Source organism: Mollisia scopiformis (assembly GCF_001500285.1).
Source record: "Mollisia scopiformis unplaced genomic scaffold LY89scaffold_1, whole genome shotgun sequence".
Classification (NCBI taxonomy): domain Eukaryota; kingdom Fungi; phylum Ascomycota; class Leotiomycetes; order Helotiales; family Mollisiaceae; genus Mollisia; species Mollisia scopiformis.
In genome coordinates, this window is record NW_017263581.1 from 2,568,952 (window position 1) to 2,589,043 (window position 20,092).

A 20,092-nucleotide genomic window follows, 5' to 3' on the forward strand; every position below is an offset into this window, starting at 1 on the left:
GCTGCATTCTCGACTTCACCACCCAGCGTCGCATCACCCACAAATAAAGAACAACCTCGGTGATACATTCACCTTAACCCATTTCCCACTCCCATCATCTTCAACCTCAACCTTCAGATCTGGAATATCCTTATAGACAGGCCTAAATGTCAACTGTTTCGTCCTCTCATCAGGCCTAACCTTTAGATCAATACTCGTCTGATCCATGACAAATATATGTCCTCTCGTCGCCACATTCTCTACTGCATCAGAAGACCAATATCTCCAAAGAGAATTATTGCCGTAATTGTCTGGACTGTGGAGAGTACTTGGCAGGCCAGTCACTTCATCAGCTTCTGAAGCACGGATTAATGCTGGCCGTGCAGCTTGAATGTCGACCTTTTGAGGCGCGTTAGTGCCGTGAGTGACAAGATTAGATCCAGAGATGAAAGTATCGAGAAGCTTTACGTAGCGATCATGCTGTAAACTTTTCAAAGCCGAGCTATCACATCCTGTTTCCATCTCACGATAAACTTTCTAGTATTCTGGCAAGGTTAGGAATGATGTTGCTTTCTTGTCTTTGAGCAAATCTTTGACATCAAAGAATGACAATCCGGATTTGACGATTGCTTCATCGCCGGGACTCCCATAGTGTTCTTGGCTTCCGCTGTAGAAACCTAGTGAGATGTAGCGATTTATGCTAGCTGCGTAGCGGAACCTCATGTGCTCGTTGACAATGGTTTCAATCAATGGCATGAGAAGTAGCCTGGGAGTCTGAGACTCGATGTCTTTGAGAGTGATGCTATCGCCTTCGACAAAAAGGCATTCTTTGCCATGGAAGTGTTGGCACGCTACAGTGACTATTTTCTGGAGAGCGTTCTTGAAACCCTTGTCATGGAAGACAGGATTTATGACAAGAGAAATGTTCTCTAAACAGACTCCTGAAAAGTCTTCTGCGTACACGACCTCTTTGACGACAGTAAGAGGAAGGTGATACGTCCTGTTTTTCGCTTCAGCAATTGCTCCGAAGTCGTTAGATTTATTGGATTTGATGACCGAGAAACCATATGATGTCTGTCTGTAATCTTTGTAGAAGAGTTCTTTTATCTCAGCTGTGTTAAGCATGATGCTCATCAACTCTTCGTATGTAGCAGCGACTCCATATCCTGCAATGGACTCAAGTCTTGCAATTGCGAGCTGATCGGTTTCACTCATGCGGGGTATGAGACTTGGTTCAGCTTCCAATCTTGTCGCCTCGAGAAGCGTCTTTGCCATTCCAGGACTGAGATCCAACCCTGATCCTAGAATCTTTACATACACTTGAATTGTCGTTGACCAGGAAACTTCATGGCTCAGTGCCATATAGTAAGGGAATTGTTTGCCATTGAGGATATGATGGTCGATTATGGCTCTCACTCCCATCTGGTACTTGGGATCAGCTTGATGACAGTCCACGAGAACAATGCTATTGTTGCGACGTGGAGGAGAGATCTTGGACATCAGGCCAGTAACTTCAGGACCGAGAATATGTTCAACTTCCCTTGGTATTGACTTTGACCAAGGGAGACAGGCATGGTTTGGGTACACTAGATGCCGTCGCATAGCTTCAAAGACAGAACTTACGACTGAGTCGGCGTCCGGTCGTGCGTGGCCAATCACGAAGAAAGCTTGGTCATCCGGGGGTGAACAAAGCATACTCAACAATTGGGCTTCGTGAATGATTTCCAGATTAGTTGCTTCCCGCTCTAGCAATCGCCTCTTGTCGATCAAGTCGATCAACCTCTCTTTGCCTCGGTTATACAAGAAATCGTCCTGATAGTCCTCGATGGAGATGGAGATTTTGCTGATATCAAGCTCTTTCAGGAATCTCTGTAAACTGAGAGTGTCCCTCAAATGAATCAACTTTTCATACTTTGGCCATATGGTACACAGTGGAGAAGGAACAGGTGGTTCAAGCTTCTCATAGCACTCTCTAAGCATGATCTTGGGATGTTTCGCAAATATTGGGATCCCGAGGTCCAACGAGCATGTGCCTGAAGATGTGACGAAGCTCCTCACTGCACCACATACGTGCTCCGTTGACTCTGGACTCCAAAATTTCCATAGACCTGGCTGATTCGTGGGGCTCAATGTGGTTGGCAGGCCATCATGGTCGATTTCATCCAAATTGAACCACCCAGGCTGAGCCACTGGAATCTTGATGCAGTCATCCGAACAAGTGAATCGAAGTGAATGTGGGTCTCGCTTCAGTAGTATTGCACCATCATGCTCAAGGTGCGTACAACTGTCTTCATAGACAATGTAAGTATCGTAAAGCCACTCTGTGATGTTGATGAGCGAGCTGCATGAACTCATGCACCCAGAGCATTCGCATACCAAGTTCCTTCGTGAGCTGCATCGCCACGTCATGTGAGACTCCACATACGAACCCATGATCATCCCAAGAAAGCTGGACTGGGGGATCGATATCTCGAACTGCCTGAAGCACTCGGATGGAGACCATCAAAGGACTTGTATTGATGTAGATCCTTAGGATCTCATCGTATATGTACATCGGTCGGGTGTATCTGGTAGGCTCAGAGTACGAAGATCTTATGAATTATTGTGCTTCAGTGAAGTGTGATCAAAGAGATATAAAGCAAGGGGGGATAATATTGCTTCGATCACTGTGACCCATACCAGCCATACGGATTCATAGCTACCAAGGATTCAACGAGGCCGAAATCGTGCGAAATAATTGGCTCGTTCAATTGAGTAATGGTGAATCTTGATCGTTATGTCTTCTTTGAGAATCATAGAGGAGCAAATATAGGGATAAGTGAGTCTTTTTGTCAGAGTGCGCAGATGTAGATTCAAAGTTGGAAGGAAAACAACGCAACTTTCAATTAAGATGCTGCCTGAGACTTGCAAGCAATGGCTTACACCCAGTGTATCTATCAAATCCGTTCAAATGCTTCCCTCGCCAATTTAAAAAATATCAGCAAACTTCTCAACGAAGAAGAGGTCTCTCTCTTTGATAAACTTGCCCAATTCCGAGGTTGGCACGGAATCCTGCATGACCTCCATAGCCTCGTTTACAGAAACCCAACGATGAGACAATCCCTCCGAAGCTTCGAGCTCAGTCAGCTCAGGACGTCCAGTATCCTCAATCATCTTGGTTACGTAGCAGTAGGAGATCTGGTGAAGATCATTGCGGTATTCCTCGCATGTCGCCAAGCACGTGCCGATATCCATAGAGATCATGCAACCGGTTTCCTCCAAGATTTCTCGAGCAACGGCGATGGAATGGTCCTCGTTGGGCTCAATACCGCCGCCTGGAAGCTTGTAGTAATTGCCCTTTTTGACGTGGATGATGGCGAGTCGTTTGTTCAGAGGGTTTTGGAGAATGGCGCGCACGGCAGTGCGTTCGACATAGGTGACACCAGGATCTAGACTGCCGATCTTCAGAAGAGACGAGGTAGAAGGGTCGAAGTTCGATTCCGTTGGTTGAGACATGCTATATGATAGTGAGCTTACAATACTTGAAGATGGGGTGGCTTGGTAAAGCATACATGTAGAGCTTCGCTGTCGACCGCTGTGCCACTTGAATTCTCTTGATGCTGTGAATGTGGAGTGTTCGAAGCTTGAGCGTTTGGCCTCGCAAAGAAGGAATTGTGGCATGTGAAATCGATCGCGAGTAATCAAAGTGAATTTGAAAGACTAATGTCCCGAATTTTAAAGTGTGAATACAAGGCAGGTGCAAGTCTGTATTCCGCAGTCAGTTGTGGCAGGTGTTGTCAAAGTGCCTCAGGCATACAACCGTGGAGGTGACACAACTTGACAAGAGAACATAATAATGTATCGACGTCCAGGAATTGCGAAACGAAACAAAGTAGGTATGAATGCTAACTACATCATTGAAAGACACATCCTAGAACGCAGGACTAGACAATACTTGGCAAAAGTTAGACCAAGAAGCCATGGCCCCTTATCATCGAGTAACCATTCCTTAAACAAGAAGTAACTGGGGTGCAACCTCAAACAGGCAGTGTCCGGATTTTGATGAAATGGCAGTGAATTGACGGTACGTAGCAATTTCCCAAGTTTCTCAAGTTTCGAGGAAAGTTTTTACAAACCCTGCTTCCGACCAGACAGCAAAGACAAAACTTCTAATTGAAAAGAGTGTACGAGAATGTATCTGTTGTAGGGCTAGGACAAACTAGAAGTGACAGGGCCGTATGAGGGAAATGAAGAAGCAATCGGCAGTTTTGATTTAAGAGGGCGGTAGCTTTGCTGTTGTGAACTAGATGATGGCTGACCACATGAACGGACGAGAAACACGACAGTAAGAGCAAGTCAATCACTTGAACGACTATATTTCGAAAGAAAGATCAATTCAGGCGAGTAGATATATTATTCGAGAATCTTTGTTATGTTTAAGTGAGGTTTGATTTCAGAATATTACTGTTGCCGGTTGCGCTTAAGTTTCAGGCTGCTGCACGCTGACCTCAGCACCCTAGCGAGTTCACGGTTGACGTGTCGGCCCGCAACTTCAACAAACAAAACACAACAATTCTGCTGACCACTCTCCGGGAATACTTTCAACGGCGAAGACTCCACAATGTCTCATGCACAATCTGCCCGTATCGGACGAATGCACCTCTCCAATCTTCCACCTGAGATCTGGTCTCTAGTTGCTGAACAGGTACCAACTCCAAGGATGTGCAAGTGGAGACGACCGAGTTGCTGATGTTGTACCTTCAGATCCATAGCCCACAAACGTTTATCCAATTAATACAAGTCTGCCGTACCTTCCATAGCATTTTCGTCCCCTTCCTACATCGCAGCCACTCTCTCCTGTTAAGTCGAAAGCCAGCTCACGACTGGCTGTCATGGCCTATACCCGCATATCTAAAGCACGCTCCTCAAGGAGTTCAGGGAGAGTAGATATATGTACCATGGAGAGCAAATGAACAAAATATACGGTGGATTTGTGGCGAATCTTATCAAGCAAATGCCAGTCCTACAATCCTTCAGGTTTGGTTCCCTCACCCTCTTTATTGTGCCTACTAAATTTGCTACAGATGGAGAGATATTGCTTTTCAGGACATTTTCGAAACAGCGTTGATACTCCGAAACAATAGGCTTCTTACTAGTCTGAAAGATTGCAAGACACTAAAACATTTGTTTTTACAGTTTGGGAGTCAATACATTGCTGATGGAATGGGAGCCGACAACTGCTGGACCAAGCTCAGAGGCTTCCGGAACTTGACGTCGTTGGAGCTTTACCATTTCTTCGGAGACGAAACAAGACTGATTCGAGATATCGTCATCCTCTTGAGCGACAGCCCACACCTGAAGTGTTTAGGCCTTGGCAAGGCTCACGATGCAGATTGTGACGGGACACCAGAAGTCATTATTACAGATGGTAAGTACAGATTCTTCAAAAAGCTTTGCAAAAGATATGCTTCACGTCAAAAAAAGAATACACCGCCTTTGAACTTGGAGACTTTGAAGTTGGGTCACGGGATGTTTCTTAAGCCGTCAGGAACACGGGACACTGGTAATTATCTTGCCAAGCTTGTCAAGCTTGACAAACTTAAAGTCCTACATTTGTTCAACAGTCTGCTATTGGAGCATGAGGACTCTGATATTGAAGAGACTGTAATCGACTGGAGTCTCTTCGCGGATTGCCACTCGATACGTCAGCTCTCGGTTTCCAGATTTACCACCGATGTCATTGACTGGCTTCGGGGAGGCGGTAATACTGTTCAAGAATTGTTGGTTGCGGACCACTATAGCATGTACGACACAGATCTTCACCATTTTAGTCTTTTGAACCTTGCAGGACTATCAATGCTCTATGTTAGGGAGGTCTTTGTCAAGAAAATGGGCGAGGAAGACGAATGGGAAGATATAGATTCGGATACAGATGCATTCGGGTCTGACGATGACGAAGATATGTCAGTAGACGTGGAACCCTCCGAAGAGAAGTCTGAGATCGTGGACAAGAGTAAGATGACAGTTCTGGACCGGCTACCGGATGGAGGGACTCAACTTTCGAGATTGGCTCTGTCTCTCGAGTTCGAAGACCAATGGGTAAGTGATTCTATACTAACTGCAGCACATGGCTGATGGATTCAGGCACGATTTTCCACTCACCTCCCGAAGCTGAAATTACTCACGGAACTTCGAATTGACCCCAAGAGCGCTCGTGGAGGCAGATACCCTCGTGAGACAGCATCTTTGTGGGCCGGGGTCGAAAGAGACGTCGACATTGCCAAGCGATATGTTCAACTTGCGAGATCACTTTGCCCTTCGCTGCAATACGCCCAAATCAGAGACTGGGCCTGGCAAATTACGGTCCCTCCAACAGTTGTTCTAGGTGAAGGTGAGGATATCTACCATCAAATTGAGCTTCGAGAATTGGGATTCGATGAAAAGACATCTATCGAATTATTTTCATATCACAATTTTACGAATCAGTCTGGTCTGCTTGGACTTGACGACTACCACGAACCCCTCTCCGAAGAGGAAAGTCGGAAAATGGACCTGCAGATGGAAGAAATTGATGCAGCACTGCGGGAAGGACGCGCTGTCAGAAGACTGTTTGGTGAAGGTCCTGATATACCCCTACCAATTTTTGATTAGAATTCACACCCAGTGCTTGATTTGTTCTTTAGATCTGTTTAAGCAAGTCCGTGGGAATTTTTATTTGTATGGTCGGTTTAGCCTATACACTCTATTCATTTCAGTCTATGAGTAGCATATTTGTGCATCCGATCTCTACGTTATATGCTTACAATTCGGTTTTTTCCGCTTTACTTAAAACTAGTCATGAAAGCAGAAATTCGAATATCAGTGGATGTGGAGTCACACTACAGGAGGTTGGGGTCCTGTGGGGGTTGCGGTAAGCCGACGATTAGGGCTCGCTGGCCTCGCTTCGTCGCTACGACCCACATATTCGAAAGATTTTGCATCTTACACATACATGCTTGATATATTTAAACAAGCACTTCGAGTGTCCAATCAGATCAGTCATATCTTCTGTGGCGCAATTGGCTAGCGCGTTCGACTGTTACTCAACTGTCATCGAGAGGTTGGAGGTTCGAGCCCTCCCAGAAGAGGATTTTTTTGGCTGGTTTGTAGGACCTTTTGGCATGGGAATTCTTTGGTTCTGCTATTTATTTTATTCCTTTCATGCTAAAAAAGTCTGCATCGAGTTTACTTATCCTCAACTAAATTAAAATATAGTTCAGAATGAAGGTATTCACTAGCATGTGATCAAAAAGTTTGGGGACATAATGACCGAAAATTCTAGAGACCTCGGACCCACGCTTTTGTTTCGATTGCATTCGACTCGAAACTCTTACCTACTGCATGACACCAGATTGTTGTCAATTCTCAAGTCATTGTTAAGCAAATAGGACAACTTTTGAGCACCTCAATGGCTGTAGTTTCGCTGAACAATCTTTCTCTATTAATGTCTCTAAGGTCTTTCGAAACAAAATCTAGGCAATCTAACGTCTAATCCTCTATTCAATCCCATTTATTCAAACCATTATAATCTATCACAGTGCAGACAACTCCTCATACACCTCAGCAAAGGATGGACGTTCTTTCACCACTGGATTTGTGCACTTCCAGTGCAACAAATTCAAACCCTCAATGGAATATGCATCTTTCTCACTCAAGATATCATCTGCATCAATTCTCCTCACCACCAATCCGAGCAAGTCCTCAACGAGATGGCCGAACGCAAAGACCTCCATCCTCTCCAACATTTCCGCTTTCTCATGGTCGTTGCGATAGATCGTAGCTGCTCCAAAGTCTCCAAGAAGGGCGTGTCCAGCATCATCAATCAAGATGTTGTGAGCGTAGAGATCGCCATGTGCAATGCCTCTTTCGTGGAGATGAGTGGCAGCAGCAGCGATACCAAGCAAAATACTTTTGCAATTCTCGACGGAGAAAGCTGTCTCAGGATGAAAGGAGTCTCGAGTACAAGTATCAAGTGTTGGTGGCAAACCAAGATTCTTGTAATGTGGAGGAATTAACTCCAACACGAGTCCACGTTTCTCTGGATGACCATGAATCTTGCCGATCGGGTCGATGAGGTTCGGATGTTGACCAGCGGTGATGCAAGCATTCATCTCGTCGGCAGGCGAGCCGTCGCTCGTCACTTCGCCCTTGAACAACTTGATAGCCACATGTTTTTCATCAGCCTCTCTCTTCCATGTACTCTTCGAGATGATGCCTGAAGCGCCTTCGCCGAGAAGTTGGTGAACTGCAAGGTTTGACCACGTGATATCGTCGAGCACCGGATTGTCCTCGAACGATGAGGCGCAAGGATTCCCAGCGAACGAAAGAAATGACAATTCGGGGAGTTCGAAGAGCCAATGTGGTAGACTAGTCAATTGATTCGATGATAATCTGAGCAAGCCCAACTTGCGGCAGTGAGACATCTCTCCTGGCAGTGATGTGAGGCGGTTGCCAGCCAACATACATTTCTGCAACCGATGGCATTGCCCAATGCTCGTTGGTAATGAGGCAATCTCATTATTGGTAAGGATCAACCATCGCAGCTTTCGAGGAAAAGCTCCTTCAGGAATGGTAGTCATGTGATTGCCTTTGAAAGCAATCATTTCAAGGGACCGACATTGTGAGAGCTCTTTGGGAAAGACCGTGAAATTGCAGTCCGAGAAGAAAGCAATTTTGAGTTTGTGGAGACGACTGATGTCTTTGGGTAGGGATGAGAGTGGATTCCCGGACAGATCGAGAATCTCCAGGGTGTCGAAGAGGTCAAGGATTTCGCGTGGAAAGTCGGTCAAGCCGCTGGATATTTTAACGCGCGTTGCTCCTTTGTATTGTCCGGATTTGAGCCCTTCAAGGGTTTGAGGGGCGGTCATCTTGCTTCGAGTAACAATGGTGTCCGATATCTATCTCTATTGACCAGGTCAGCTTCTGTACTTTGAGGACAGATTTGACTTACCCCTATATTCGTTTAAAGAAGACAAATGCCTCAGCAATTCTAACTTGACAAGATGACCCCGAAGTCTCTTTATATGACACTCATCGTGAATAAGCTTCTTAAGTATTGATGTGAGCTCGAGGATAGGGATACGAGTTCGTCCAAAAATAGACTATTCGAATTATCGAAGTCTTATCTCACACGTGGGACGGAAAATTCATGATCCATTCCGGATAGTCACGTGAAGTACCCTTGTTTTGATCCTTGGAGACAAATTTTCTCTCCACTGCTCGACTCTGATCCCAGCATACAATCATCATTCGGCCCCTAGCCTCATTCAATCCCTAACCAAGGTCTGAGTCTATTGACAAGAATCCGAAAGTGCCTACTACCGGACACACTGCCGGCTGTTCAACGCGTCAATTCGACGCGTCTCGGTACTTCCATGAACGCTTCTGGAGGTGAAACCTTGAAAGACTTCAGCTCTGAACACTGCCAGGCATTTCTTGAATGATGTTATACCCTCCGAAACCAGTGTAATACTCATCGCCAACAAGATCGTTCCACATGCCACAAAAGAAATTGTCCCTCATGTGTATCTGTTCTATATCATACGGCGAACGGTGGTCGGTGACCAGCATCAAGCTCCCAGGAGTCTTGCTGGCGTTGTATAGACGTTGCACTGCATGCTGAGTCTTTCGCCCAACAAGACTCCATCGATCCATCTCACCACATAGTTGGATGACCAAGACCACCTGCTCCTGCCACTTGTGGTAATCTTCATGCTCTTCTGATTCGACTGCGAGCGCCATCAGCGGTATCAAGACGGCTTGGAATAGAAACCATACTGCGTTCCATCCTGACATCTTTGTTGGCCGCCACTCCGTCGAGATACTGTAGATTGATTCTGCAGCGAGGTCTCTACATTTCTTCACTGCCTCTTGTTCTTCAACTCCGAGGTTGAAGAACGACAGATGTCTTTCGGTCGTATCCAGAATTACTGCTCGATGCAATATTATACGCATGTTTAAGTACCGCCATGAGAGGACAGTCCGCACATCGTGTAATTCAGGTGGACAGGGATTGGGCGGCTTCATGAATGAGGGGAGTGACTCAAACCAGCTCACAAGCATCTGATCAAGAATGGAGATCTCCTTAAAGGCAAGAAACGAGCACATCTGAAGCCGTCGTTGTATTCGAGAGAGAATCTTGCAAAACTCTATGCTGTGTATGAGAGGAGAGCAGATGGTGGGCTGCGTTGGGGGCGCATCCCCAAACTAGGATCTGTTAGAGCATTTCTTTCAAAGAGAAGATTCTGAGACCTACCCGATCATCCATCATATTCTTCGGAATCTCGACCCGATTTTCATCACTCGTCTGCGGTCTTCCCAGAGTTGTCGACCCCCACGAATCCAAGATATGAATAGACCACCATGTCCGTCTGTTAATTTCCCTATCTATTCCCCTGGATGTATCAGAAGGACTTGGGAATTCTCGGTGCAATCCAAGGCTGCATGCAATCCGGAGTGCTGCACCAAGCAGTGCTGATGCCAGATTTGGTCTATTGCGATAATGAAGGTACAGGCCTCCCATGAGTGTCAATGCCTGCAGGGTCTCCATATGACCACTTCCAAGACTCTCTAATCCTAGGTGCTGTCGAGCTCGTTGATAGTAGTAGATATCTTGGTCGCAGTCTGATGTCGACGACGCGATGCTGCCCATTGCAAAGACCATATGAAGAAGTGCTAGCCAAGGCGAGTCTTTCCTCTCGTTTGCCAGGTATGTTGCTCTAAACGACTGCTCCTGGATCATAGGAACAAACACGTGGACGTGTGTAAAATACGCATCTATCAGTCTTTGACCTTCTCGATACGACACATCTTGCGACTTAGCAAATTGTCCGGCTGCTGGAGACGAATCGAACCATCCATGATCTCGATTCTTACCGTTGGTACTGGTCAGATCTTGTACCACAGGCGATGGAAGAGCTTTTAGAAGCACTTTAACAGCTACCGATATCGATGCCAGACCCAGGAAAGAAGCCTTCTTGTTAGGAGCCAAACCTAATCCATTCACATCATCAACCACAATCTCCCAAAGTTGGTCAGAAGACTCGTCCCATTCGAATCCATCAGGTGGTCTTTCTTCCAGAGCTTCCAGTCTGTGAGCAGCCTCCGTTTCGGCTGACGAGCTCACTGGTGAGGGATCAGGCCGTGGCAAGCCATGAGGGCTAACGGAAGACAACCGCTGCACAGATGTACCATCGGAGACTATCAAATCCACCAGCGATTCACGAGGTAAGTCAACAAGAGACTTCACTGGGACTTGACCAAGGAGACGATTGAATACAATCTGGTAATCTTGCAACAAGGTTCCAGTCCCAGATCTTCGCCTGTCAGTGGTATCTCTGTTTTTGCTTCGAGAGACTCACAGCTCACTCGTTCGTCGACGTCTTTCAGAGTAGATACACTCTTGCTTGCTAGCACAGCAGTTATAGCACGGATGGAGTCCGTTACACTTTACTTTTCGACGCTGACATAAGACACATGCTCTCGCAACCGTAGTCCGCCTAGACCTTGACCGAGGTGGAGGATTGGTATCCTCGAAGGCAACAAATGTTCCAAACATTGCGATGCAGTTTTCAAGCAACTCGACTTTTTCTCTGGATAGATCCACATTCTCATTCGGAGCGGAACTCTCTTCAAGAAGAGATCTTGTCTTGTGGGTTTGCAAGCATAGTTTATTACTAATTATAGATTGTGGGGGAATACGGGGTGAACCAGTGGGCTGGAAAACTCAGGTGAGGCGCATGAGTGGAGTACGCCTCAAGAGTGGTGAAAATCAGAGTCAACGCCAATTGATTTCCCATGCACTCTTGAAAACGATCGTCGACAACGCCACTCAAATTAAAAAAAATTGCACTGTTCTTCAACTCTGATGCCCCTGCCATTTAGGTTCGGCTGAAAGGGGTTCCTATACCGCAGATGCTCCAACCCAATATTACCGCTTTTCGAAGAGCGGTTCTCCTTATGCCCGTTACCCTCGCCCTGAAAATTGTGTCTCTTTGCATACTGTGCCTCAATACTACACGTGGACAAAAACTTGAACTTGTTCTCGCGTTCAACATGCAGCGCTAAGCCCACGCTATTCGATTTTCAGCCCGGAACTCCAAAATCTTACTCCTCTCCCAACAGGGTCAAGTATGGTATCGTCAACGGCCCGACTCCTGCGGCACTGTTATTCTCACGCCTATTCCTTTCTCTTCACGTGAAGAGAAACAAAGCTAGATAGGAAGCTCATTCAGGAATTATTCAAGCGATCATGATCCTCATCAAATTTCAATAAAACTGGCTCATCCTTCTAGGCCGAAGGATCCGAGAATCACGCCTAATGCAGAAGCAAATCTCCCTGGAAAATCCGTTCTATTTGTGTAAGCAATGGGGATGTGGTGCTTGTGTCAGTGTGGTGTCGTATAGGATCAAGTATTCTTGATGTCTTACCTTGAAAAGTGGACAGAGGAGTAATGAAAAGTAGTAGGCATCTTACTATAACTCTCCACAATAGCATCAAATTTGAGAGTCTCCTACATCATGCCATTTGAAATTTTCTTCAAATTAAGTGTTGTCGCAAGCCTCTCACTCACCACGTCAGCTGTAACCATTCAATCTTCTGTCTTACTTGGAAATGTTACGAGCACAAACACAGAAAATATTCGAGATCTCGGATTTTCTGGAGTCATTGGGGATGTTGCACTGAACAGCTACGGTGATACTCTGATTTGCGGTGATGGCTCAGCCAAAGATCGCTATTACCAAACACCGCCTTGCAACTTGCTTCATGCTAACTCGGCAGCATATTCTGACCCAGATCCAAGAAATGTCACAGATTTCAATCTTGATGCCAACGGGAATGCCCAGATCTTCTGTGGGTATTCTGAAGCCGAGTTGGCGGCGGCTCCAGAGTCGAGTTACGGCATGGGAATCACGAACGTAATCGCTCAGTCTGGATCAACCACTCAAGGAATTCTATACTTTTTGAAGAACTTCCGCCCCAATGGCCAAGACCACATCGTTGGAGGAGGCGCTGCGATTGTGGACGTCACTGGATCATACCCCACATGCAATAGAACGTCAGAGTATACATCAAAGTATCAAGTTGTTTAAGCTACAAACTGACAGTTCAACAGCCATTGGTGGGATTGCACAAAAGAGCCTCAATATGGCGACCACTCTCAAGTCCTGGCAGACGACGGCTACATCTATGTTTACGGCGGAGCCAATGCCACCATCTTTTATGATGGTGTCTACCTCACCCGCGTTCCTCACGATAGTCAGCAAGACTTCAGCCAATATGAATATTGGAATGGAACCCAATTCACCATGGACAGGATATATTACCCAAATGAGACTCAAGCAGTACTGGGCAATGGCGCGACTCAAGGGATGATCACTTGGAATTCCTACCTCCAGAGCTACCTCTATGTCTATACTTGTAAGTGTAACTGGTCAATGTGTACGAAACATAAGTTGACCTGATTAGATGGAGCTGAAGTTCGAGGCAAGACTTCTCCGAAGCCTGAGGGTCCTTGGGGATCAATGGATGAATATTTCTCTATGTTCAATGCTACTGAATTTGCGTTCTGCTACAGCCCGTCACAGCAGACCAGATACGACACTTCTGGCAAGACTCTCGTCATTTCATACACAGGATACCCGAACATTATTCAGGCGATCAAAGTCGTACGCTTTGTCTTTCTCTTTGTTTAAAAGTCAGTTGCTGATCAGTACAGGAATTTGAACGAAGTCACGAGAGATCTTTTGACAATGAGAGTCTTTCGTTTTATGCTCATCTACTTAGCACTGAGCGTGACAAGTTCCATAGCTAGGCAGAGATAAACCGCTTTGCTATTCTCTCAGTCTCTTCATGCGTGGAGTGGAGCCTTTTTTTATGTACAGTACTATACGGTAACCATTGTCATGTCTCGGTAGTATAAGTCTCTCGAAAGGTCAAGTGAGGATTTTGGCATAGGCTAGAGACGTGGGAGACTTAGAAAACACAGTTCGAGTGGCATGAAGCTACTTCCTATATTCTTTCCCCATGACCCACCTAGGAGCTGAGCTCAGTTATATTCTCTACAGAGACTGACCTTTCGAACTTATCGTCCGAAGATCTTTCAAGAAGTTGTGGTTTCATCGGTCGAGTCGACCCCTCACCATATACTGTTCAGCGCTTGGCATACCAAACTCGAGGTGCAACAGAGAGTTTGATTTCATGTTTAATTTAGTTGCAGAATTCAACACTTAAGCTAGAGATTTTCCGAGTTAGAGTTCACCCTTCCGCTTCGCCTCCTCTACAGCGCAAGTACCAGCCTGGATCAACATTGGATGACACTCAGTGTTGAACGAAAATCTATCCAAGCTAACAATATCTGGCTCAGTAAACGTCAAATAAAGATACTTCAACGTTTCAGCAAAGTAATAGCTTGACAAGTAGTCATAAGGTTCTCCGCCATATGGTACATTGACGTCCGAGATCTCCCAATAAGGAGCATTCTCTGTCCTTGTCGTGTTCAGGGCCTGGAAGATTCCCCAGTTGTAGTCTTGCCACTTGGTGTCTCCAGTGATGCGCCATCCATAGAATATAGACTCTGTTGATTCGGGGAAGGAATTATACTGTGCCAGCTCGATGAAGTAGCCGTTCTTCTCAGCGTAAGCGCGGGTAGTAAAGTTGTTGTTGTACTGAGCGTCGTATGCGAGGTTGGAAGCATTGTACCATGCAAATGCTGGTGATTGTTAACATCTTGAACTTCGCTTCAAAATAAAAGGCGCATACTTAGAGGACCAAGGCCTGTGACTGTGGTATTGTATGTCACGTGGCAAGACTCTGCTGCTGCCTTCCCCAACGCAACGATATCCTGTCTATCGAAATAGGTACCCCCTAGCATGAGGTTTCCGCCTGCAAAGCAAGACTGCTATTGTTAGTGTGGGACAGAATGTTCTGGGTGGTCTCTGAACTCACGTAGTCATCCATGGACCACATAATATTCCCGTCATTATCCAACTCACTCAAGAAAGTGATTTCTGGATGTTCATAGGGGTGAAGAGCAATATACTCTATAGTTGACTCCACAGCAGTGATCCAGAAACTCTTCCACGTATTTTCGATGTCATCAGCCGGGTTGTAAATGTGAGTTTTGACAAGATACTGCTTTCGTTAGCCTAGTGTTCAGATGTCATGGCGAGCGGTGGACAGACCTCCAAATAACTATCAACCCCGCTCTTCCATCCTCCGTCAAAGGTCAAGAAATGGCCTGTATTTGTGTCGAGCGCAGTCCCGACCAAATTGAGATACCTTGGAGGCGGATTTGGCTTCAGAAGCCACGATTCCGCCTTCGCTGCCAAGTCTCGAAATGAGGAGTCTCCTGTCTTGTCTGAAAGGCGGTACCACTCCAACATCAAGGTACCTGCTTGTGCAGTATTAGTGACGTTTAGATAGGTAGTATTGCCGATTGTCAACGGAAATCCAGCAACTGGCTGCTTGGTTGTATAATTGACATATGTTGCCGGCAGACCTGTTCCTGTCTCGAAACATGGCTTGAGATTGGTGGCAAGAGTTGCAGCTTGCGTTATAAGAGCATCCATGTGAGATTGATTGTAAGGATTAGGAAAGAGTCCGCTCGTCAACAGATCATGAGCACTCAGAAGACTACCTCGATGTCAGGCTGGCATCGGAGTTTAGTGAAGATGGAATATTGTTCGTACCCAGCAATGTATCTGATGTTCATATCAAATAACTCAACAAGCACAGATGATGATCTGCTATCGTCAGTACTTGCAATCTCAAGAATTCTCGAGTAGCTTACGAAAAGTCTACAGTGGCAGCATGCTCAAGTTGTCTTGCGACGATGTCTGTCAGGCCCATGATGATCGCAGTGTCCATTCCATCTATGATTGTTGCACCAAACCCATCAAGATCATCGCGGCAGCCGTGACTGACTGGGAGAATAGAATCATTCCCAAAGCAGTATCCAGCATATTCATTCCATGATCTCACATATGCAGCTTTGACTGCTTCAGCTCTGGAATCGTTCACACCTGTTCCTGCTGGAAAGGCATATTGAATTGTCTTGCACGACTCGGCGTGTACTGTATCAATCACCGCAACGAGAACTAAGACGAAGAAAATTGAAAACAGCATTTCTGTTATCGTTCCTTTTGTTTTTCTGTCGCGCAGAGCAACAACAACATGATCCACATAATCTGGAACTTTTATCTCCGAGTTTCAAAAATTTAAAGTTCCATGGCAATATGATCGACACTGGTGGCGGGAGCTCGGCTGGGCCGCAGGGGTCAAGTTCTATCCGAAAGTAATGACCTCGTCTTAACTCGACATGGCATCCAAGTCAAGGATTACAACCAAAGATCGGGATGTCAGCTAGTGCTGATGAGTTTAATTTTTAGCTGCATATGCGTTCGGATCTAATCACAAGTCCTCCGAGACGAATGTAACGATATTACCAAGGATAGACATATTCCTGAGTTTTCAGGTTCTCTTACTATATGGCGTAATGAGGGGTAAGAGAGCGCAAGAAGCAATTTGAAAGCACTCGTAGGATTCTGCTTTAGAGATACCACAATTTTATCACGAAATCTCAAGATGAAGATATTGACGTTGGCTTTGCTACTTCAGTGCTCATATGCAGGACTGATCAAGAGGTCTGGAGGGATAAGTTATATCTTTGGATTGTAATTTCATCTCAATTTCGGACTGGGCATTTCAACTAATCTCTTATAGTGGCGATTCCTACACTGCGAGATGCTTCAATATTAGCGGTGTACAGCCAAGTCAATTCAATCCCATGGGTAATCCGCCAGATGATCGATGTACTTCTTCAGATGGCCCCAACTGGATAGAGTATCTTACCACTACATACAACAACTCACTCATCCTCACCTATGACTTTGCGGTCAGTGGCGGCGCGATACCTAACAGTCTGGTCGACCAAGTTATGTTTCAGTACGAGCCAATGTACTCTCACAGCAATCATACTTGGACAGGAGATAACACCATTTTCATGATCTGGATTGGAATCAACGATATCACGATTCTCTCTTCACTATATCAGAACATGTCCGATTTCAACGTGACACTTCCACCTCGCTTCGATCAGTACTTTAGTCTAATGGAGAATCTGTACAATACTGGAGCAAGGAAGTTCATGTTCATCAATATGCCACCGCTGGATCGTACGCCAATGATACAAAATTACACCACGCCTATCATCCAAAACTTCGCACAGGGAGTCTCGCTTTTCAATGACGTATTGCTGCCGCAATACGTCGATTGGTTTCAAGGAAATCACTCAAATGTAAGCTCTATATATCTTAATTCGTCAGCGCAAACTCATACATACTGTTTTAGATTCAAACCACAATCTACGATGCTCATTCAGCTTTCAATACCATCTTGGACGATGCTCCAGCGTATGGATTTGCCAACAACTCATGCTTCAATTCCACGGACTGTTTTTGGTGGAATAATTATCACCCCGAAGGTGCTGTGCATCAAAGATTGGCGAAGCAGATGGTTACAAATCTTACTCCTCTAGGTTGGTGAGCAGAAGAATTTCGAGAGTCTCGGTAGTTGAGAAAAGGGGGCGGGGTAAATAAGCGAGAGTTGCATCAGTACTGCAGACTACTCTTTCTACGAAGTGGTGGACAGATTTTCTCTAAAGTAAACTATCAACCTAGAGTTAATTACTTCTATACTTCATACTTGAATTGCATCTTCGCCCAGCGTCCAGCTTCGATAGCGGAGACATGCTTGCAAAACTCAGCACTGTGTTTCCAGCTTTAACATTCCGTTGTGATATGCTCTTAGCACGGCATAATTTTCTCTCGACCCCGCACTACCAGGACAAAGTACTTGATAGTAAGGTCACTCACCCGAAAGTAACCTTAAACGTTACTTCATGACGATCAAATGAGTTAATGCTGCAGAGCCTCGTATACAGTGAACCTCCGAGCCCAATACGGCATCTGCATTGATGATCTTGTTACCCCGCCATTAGTGAGATGAATCCTTCGCAAGATAACGCGGGGTCGTACATGCTCGCGGATACCTTTTTCGAATTCCGAAGACAGTTCTTACGTTTATTCGAAAAATGGAGAGAGGCTGGGAAGTTATCATGGCAGTGCCCATAGGGGGCTGCGCTCGGCCCTGCTCAGCGATCCGTATGATCCCTGAGTCGAAACAATCATGTTCCTGTGTTCGCGACTCCTACTATCATTCAGTGCACTGGCACATGCGGCCCCTTTCTTGCAACGCGACAACACAATTCCGTTGAGTGTCGATTTGGGTTACACCAAATATGAAGGTCAGGTATTCAATGTTGGAGTTGGGATCAAGCAATGGCTTGGGATGCGATTTGCTGCTCCACCGACTGGAGAGCTACGATGGAGAGCACCAGTAGATCCGGTTGTAAATAATACTGTACAAAGTGCAAAGAATGTAGGATACACCCATGCCTGCCCTCAGCTACATTGACTGTAGAGAGAGTGTACTGACTGGCCGATAGTTTGGTCCTGTCTGTATAGGGGTGGGTCAGACAATTGGTCCAGAGCTCAATGAGGATTGTCTCTTCATCAATATCTTCTCACCAGCAAATGCAACAGAGAATTCAAAACTTCCCGTTTGGTTCTACATCCAGGGTGGAGGATATTCGGGTGATACCAATAACAATTACAACGGAACTGATATTATCAACCGATCAGGCGGGAATCTGGTCTTTGCTCAAATCAATTATCGAGTTGGTGCTTTTGGGTTTCTTGCTAGTGAGAGGGTAAGAGATGATGGAGATCTGAACGTTGGTTTCTTGGATCAAAGAAAGGCATTAGAATGGGTACAAAAGTATATCTCGAAGGTAAGTTCTAGCTAGCAGATTACAATTCAGATGTCTAATAGGGACTATAGTTCGGAGGAGACCCTGGTCATGTCGCTATTCACGGAGACTCAGCAGGTGCGGGCTCCGTGGCAATGCATCTCGTTGCTTATGGCGGCCGAGACGACCATTTATTCGCTGGTGGGGTAGGAGAGTCTGTGTTCTTCCCTACCCAAAGAAAAGTCAGCGAGCTGGAATTTCAATTCAAAAACTTCCTCAAAGATACAGGTTGTGCAAGTGCTTCGGACTCAATGGCATGCCTTCGATCGAAAGACCTACTTACCCTACAAAATGCAAGCAGTACGGGACATCCTTATCCAGGAGCCGCCTCGCCACCAATCTTTCCATATTCTCCATGTATCGATGGCGACTTGCTAAAGGATTATCCGAATATTCTGTTTGCGGAAGGAAAGTTCGTCAAAGTTCCGGTCATGATTGGCGATGACACTGACGAAGGAACTGGATTTGCAGCCAACGCTTCTTCGCCACAAGAAGTCTCTACTTTTATGCACAACAACTATCCAGGGCTGACGCACTCAGACTTGCTGCAAATAAACAAAATCTACCCTTTGATGCCACCATTGCCAAAGCACGCGGCGTATTTTCCTTCAGCTGAGAAAGCTTATGGAGAAGTGACCTTCATTTGTCCTGGGATCTTGATCTCCGACTCGGTGTCAAAGTATTACGGTCCAACCCAAGTCTGGAATTACAGGTACAACGTCCTAGAGGCTGATAATGTGGAGAACGGACTTGGCGTTCCCCATGTCTTCGAGACTCCTGCTATCTTCGGACTCGGCCTTTCGGGAGCCCAGTACGGAGAAGGTACGAGCTATGCAAATTACAATTCTGCTGTAGTTCCCGAAGTTATGGATTATTGGATTCATTTTGTAAGGTATCTGAACCCAAACTCGGTGGAGGAGAAGAGCACAGGACCATATTGGAGCACCTGGGTCAGCGGTAATGACAGACAGAGGATAGTCATACAGACGAATATGACAAGGATGGAGACTGTCCCTCGGAATCAAAGGGAGAGATGTCAGTTTTGGCAAGAGTTGACGTCGCATACTGAGACCTAAATATCGTCGCATTAGCCTATCTTGTTCCAGTCGATCAATTACGAACAAATAAGTTGAGCTGTGAGAGCTGATTAACTTCGTTTGATATGAGCAGTCGTTCTAGATTCCCTAAATGTCCAACATTTGCAAGTTCAATTGAGCTCATGACGC

General features: G+C 45.8%; 10 protein-coding genes and 1 non-coding gene across 11 annotated transcripts; 6 read left to right on the plus strand and 5 right to left on the minus strand.

The window, feature by feature from the left end:
- Positions 1 to 33: 33 nt before the first annotated feature.
- LY89DRAFT_745587 (DHH phosphoesterase) lies at positions 34 to 2,533 on the minus strand (the record flags this gene model as incomplete). The annotated part of the gene is made up of 3 exons (XM_018221072.1): positions 34 to 516; positions 577 to 2,168; positions 2,278 to 2,533. 3 exons carry the CDS (start codon positions 2,531 to 2,533, stop codon positions 34 to 36), a joined length of 2,331 nt encoding a protein of 776 aa, XP_018078986.1.
- Positions 2,534 to 2,809: 276 nt separating this feature from the next.
- LY89DRAFT_26119 (uncharacterized protein) lies at positions 2,810 to 3,671 on the minus strand. The gene is made up of 2 exons (XM_018206272.1): positions 3,531 to 3,671; positions 2,810 to 3,475 (listed from the first exon to the last, which is right to left on the minus strand). Exon 2 carries the CDS (start codon positions 3,472 to 3,474, stop codon positions 2,947 to 2,949), a length of 528 nt encoding a protein of 175 aa, XP_018078987.1. The 5' UTR covers position 3,475; positions 3,531 to 3,671; the 3' UTR covers positions 2,810 to 2,946.
- An 841-nt stretch (positions 3,672 to 4,512) lies between these two features.
- Positions 4,513 to 5,039, plus strand: LY89DRAFT_26160 (uncharacterized protein). Its single transcript, XM_018206277.1, has 2 exons — positions 4,513 to 4,663; positions 4,723 to 5,039. Exons 1-2 carry the CDS (start codon positions 4,580 to 4,582, stop codon positions 4,903 to 4,905), a joined length of 267 nt encoding a protein of 88 aa, XP_018078988.1. The 5' UTR covers positions 4,513 to 4,579; the 3' UTR covers positions 4,906 to 5,039.
- On the plus strand, positions 4,524 to 6,756 carry LY89DRAFT_776708 (uncharacterized protein). Its single transcript, XM_018222069.1, has 4 exons — positions 4,524 to 4,663; positions 4,723 to 4,995; positions 5,043 to 6,057; positions 6,103 to 6,756. Exons 2-4 carry the CDS (start codon positions 4,910 to 4,912, stop codon positions 6,607 to 6,609), a joined length of 1,608 nt encoding a protein of 535 aa, XP_018078989.1. The 5' UTR covers positions 4,524 to 4,663; positions 4,723 to 4,909; the 3' UTR covers positions 6,610 to 6,756.
- A 245-nt stretch (positions 6,757 to 7,001) lies between these two features.
- On the plus strand, positions 7,002 to 7,085 carry LY89DRAFT_t5. The gene has a single exon. It is a non-coding gene; the product is annotated as a tRNA-Asn (tRNA).
- A 305-nt stretch (positions 7,086 to 7,390) lies between these two features.
- Positions 7,391 to 9,075, minus strand: LY89DRAFT_605392 (outer arm dynein light chain 1). Its single transcript, XM_018210391.1, has 2 exons — positions 8,948 to 9,075; positions 7,391 to 8,900 (listed from the first exon to the last, which is right to left on the minus strand). Exon 2 carries the CDS (start codon positions 8,862 to 8,864, stop codon positions 7,530 to 7,532), a length of 1,335 nt encoding a protein of 444 aa, XP_018078990.1. The 5' UTR covers positions 8,865 to 8,900; positions 8,948 to 9,075; the 3' UTR covers positions 7,391 to 7,529.
- Positions 9,076 to 9,582: 507 nt separating this feature from the next.
- LY89DRAFT_569843 (uncharacterized protein) lies at positions 9,583 to 11,500 on the minus strand (the record flags this gene model as incomplete). The annotated part of the gene is made up of 3 exons (XM_018208580.1): positions 9,583 to 10,203; positions 10,253 to 11,331; positions 11,365 to 11,500. Coding segments are annotated over 3 exons (1,836 nt in total), but the record flags the coding sequence as incomplete, so codon positions are not given.
- Positions 11,501 to 12,516: 1,016 nt separating this feature from the next.
- Positions 12,517 to 13,811, plus strand: LY89DRAFT_727654 (uncharacterized protein; the record flags this gene model as incomplete). Its single annotated transcript, XM_018219179.1, has 4 exons — positions 12,517 to 13,061; positions 13,113 to 13,417; positions 13,466 to 13,665; positions 13,716 to 13,811. The coding sequence occupies 4 exons, from the start codon at positions 12,517 to 12,519 to the stop codon at positions 13,809 to 13,811; spliced, it is 1,146 nt and encodes a 381-aa protein (XP_018078992.1).
- Positions 13,812 to 14,247: 436 nt separating this feature from the next.
- LY89DRAFT_745597 (putative mannosyl-oligosaccharide alpha-1,2-mannosidase 1B) lies at positions 14,248 to 16,123 on the minus strand (the record flags this gene model as incomplete). Its single annotated transcript, XM_018221073.1, has 6 exons — positions 14,248 to 14,708; positions 14,759 to 14,894; positions 14,945 to 15,130; positions 15,181 to 15,631; positions 15,688 to 15,744; positions 15,789 to 16,123. 6 exons carry the CDS (start codon positions 16,121 to 16,123, stop codon positions 14,248 to 14,250), a joined length of 1,626 nt encoding a protein of 541 aa, XP_018078993.1.
- Positions 16,124 to 16,582: 459 nt separating this feature from the next.
- On the plus strand, positions 16,583 to 17,542 carry LY89DRAFT_727656 (uncharacterized protein; the record flags this gene model as incomplete). The annotated part of the gene is made up of 3 exons (XM_018219180.1): positions 16,583 to 16,671; positions 16,721 to 17,294; positions 17,348 to 17,542. 3 exons carry the CDS (start codon positions 16,583 to 16,585, stop codon positions 17,540 to 17,542), a joined length of 858 nt encoding a protein of 285 aa, XP_018078994.1.
- A 642-nt stretch (positions 17,543 to 18,184) lies between these two features.
- LY89DRAFT_745600 (alpha/beta-hydrolase) lies at positions 18,185 to 19,942 on the plus strand (the record flags this gene model as incomplete). Its single annotated transcript, XM_018221074.1, has 3 exons — positions 18,185 to 18,436; positions 18,504 to 18,848; positions 18,899 to 19,942. 3 exons carry the CDS (start codon positions 18,185 to 18,187, stop codon positions 19,940 to 19,942), a joined length of 1,641 nt encoding a protein of 546 aa, XP_018078995.1.
- Positions 19,943 to 20,092: the final 150 nt, after the last annotated feature.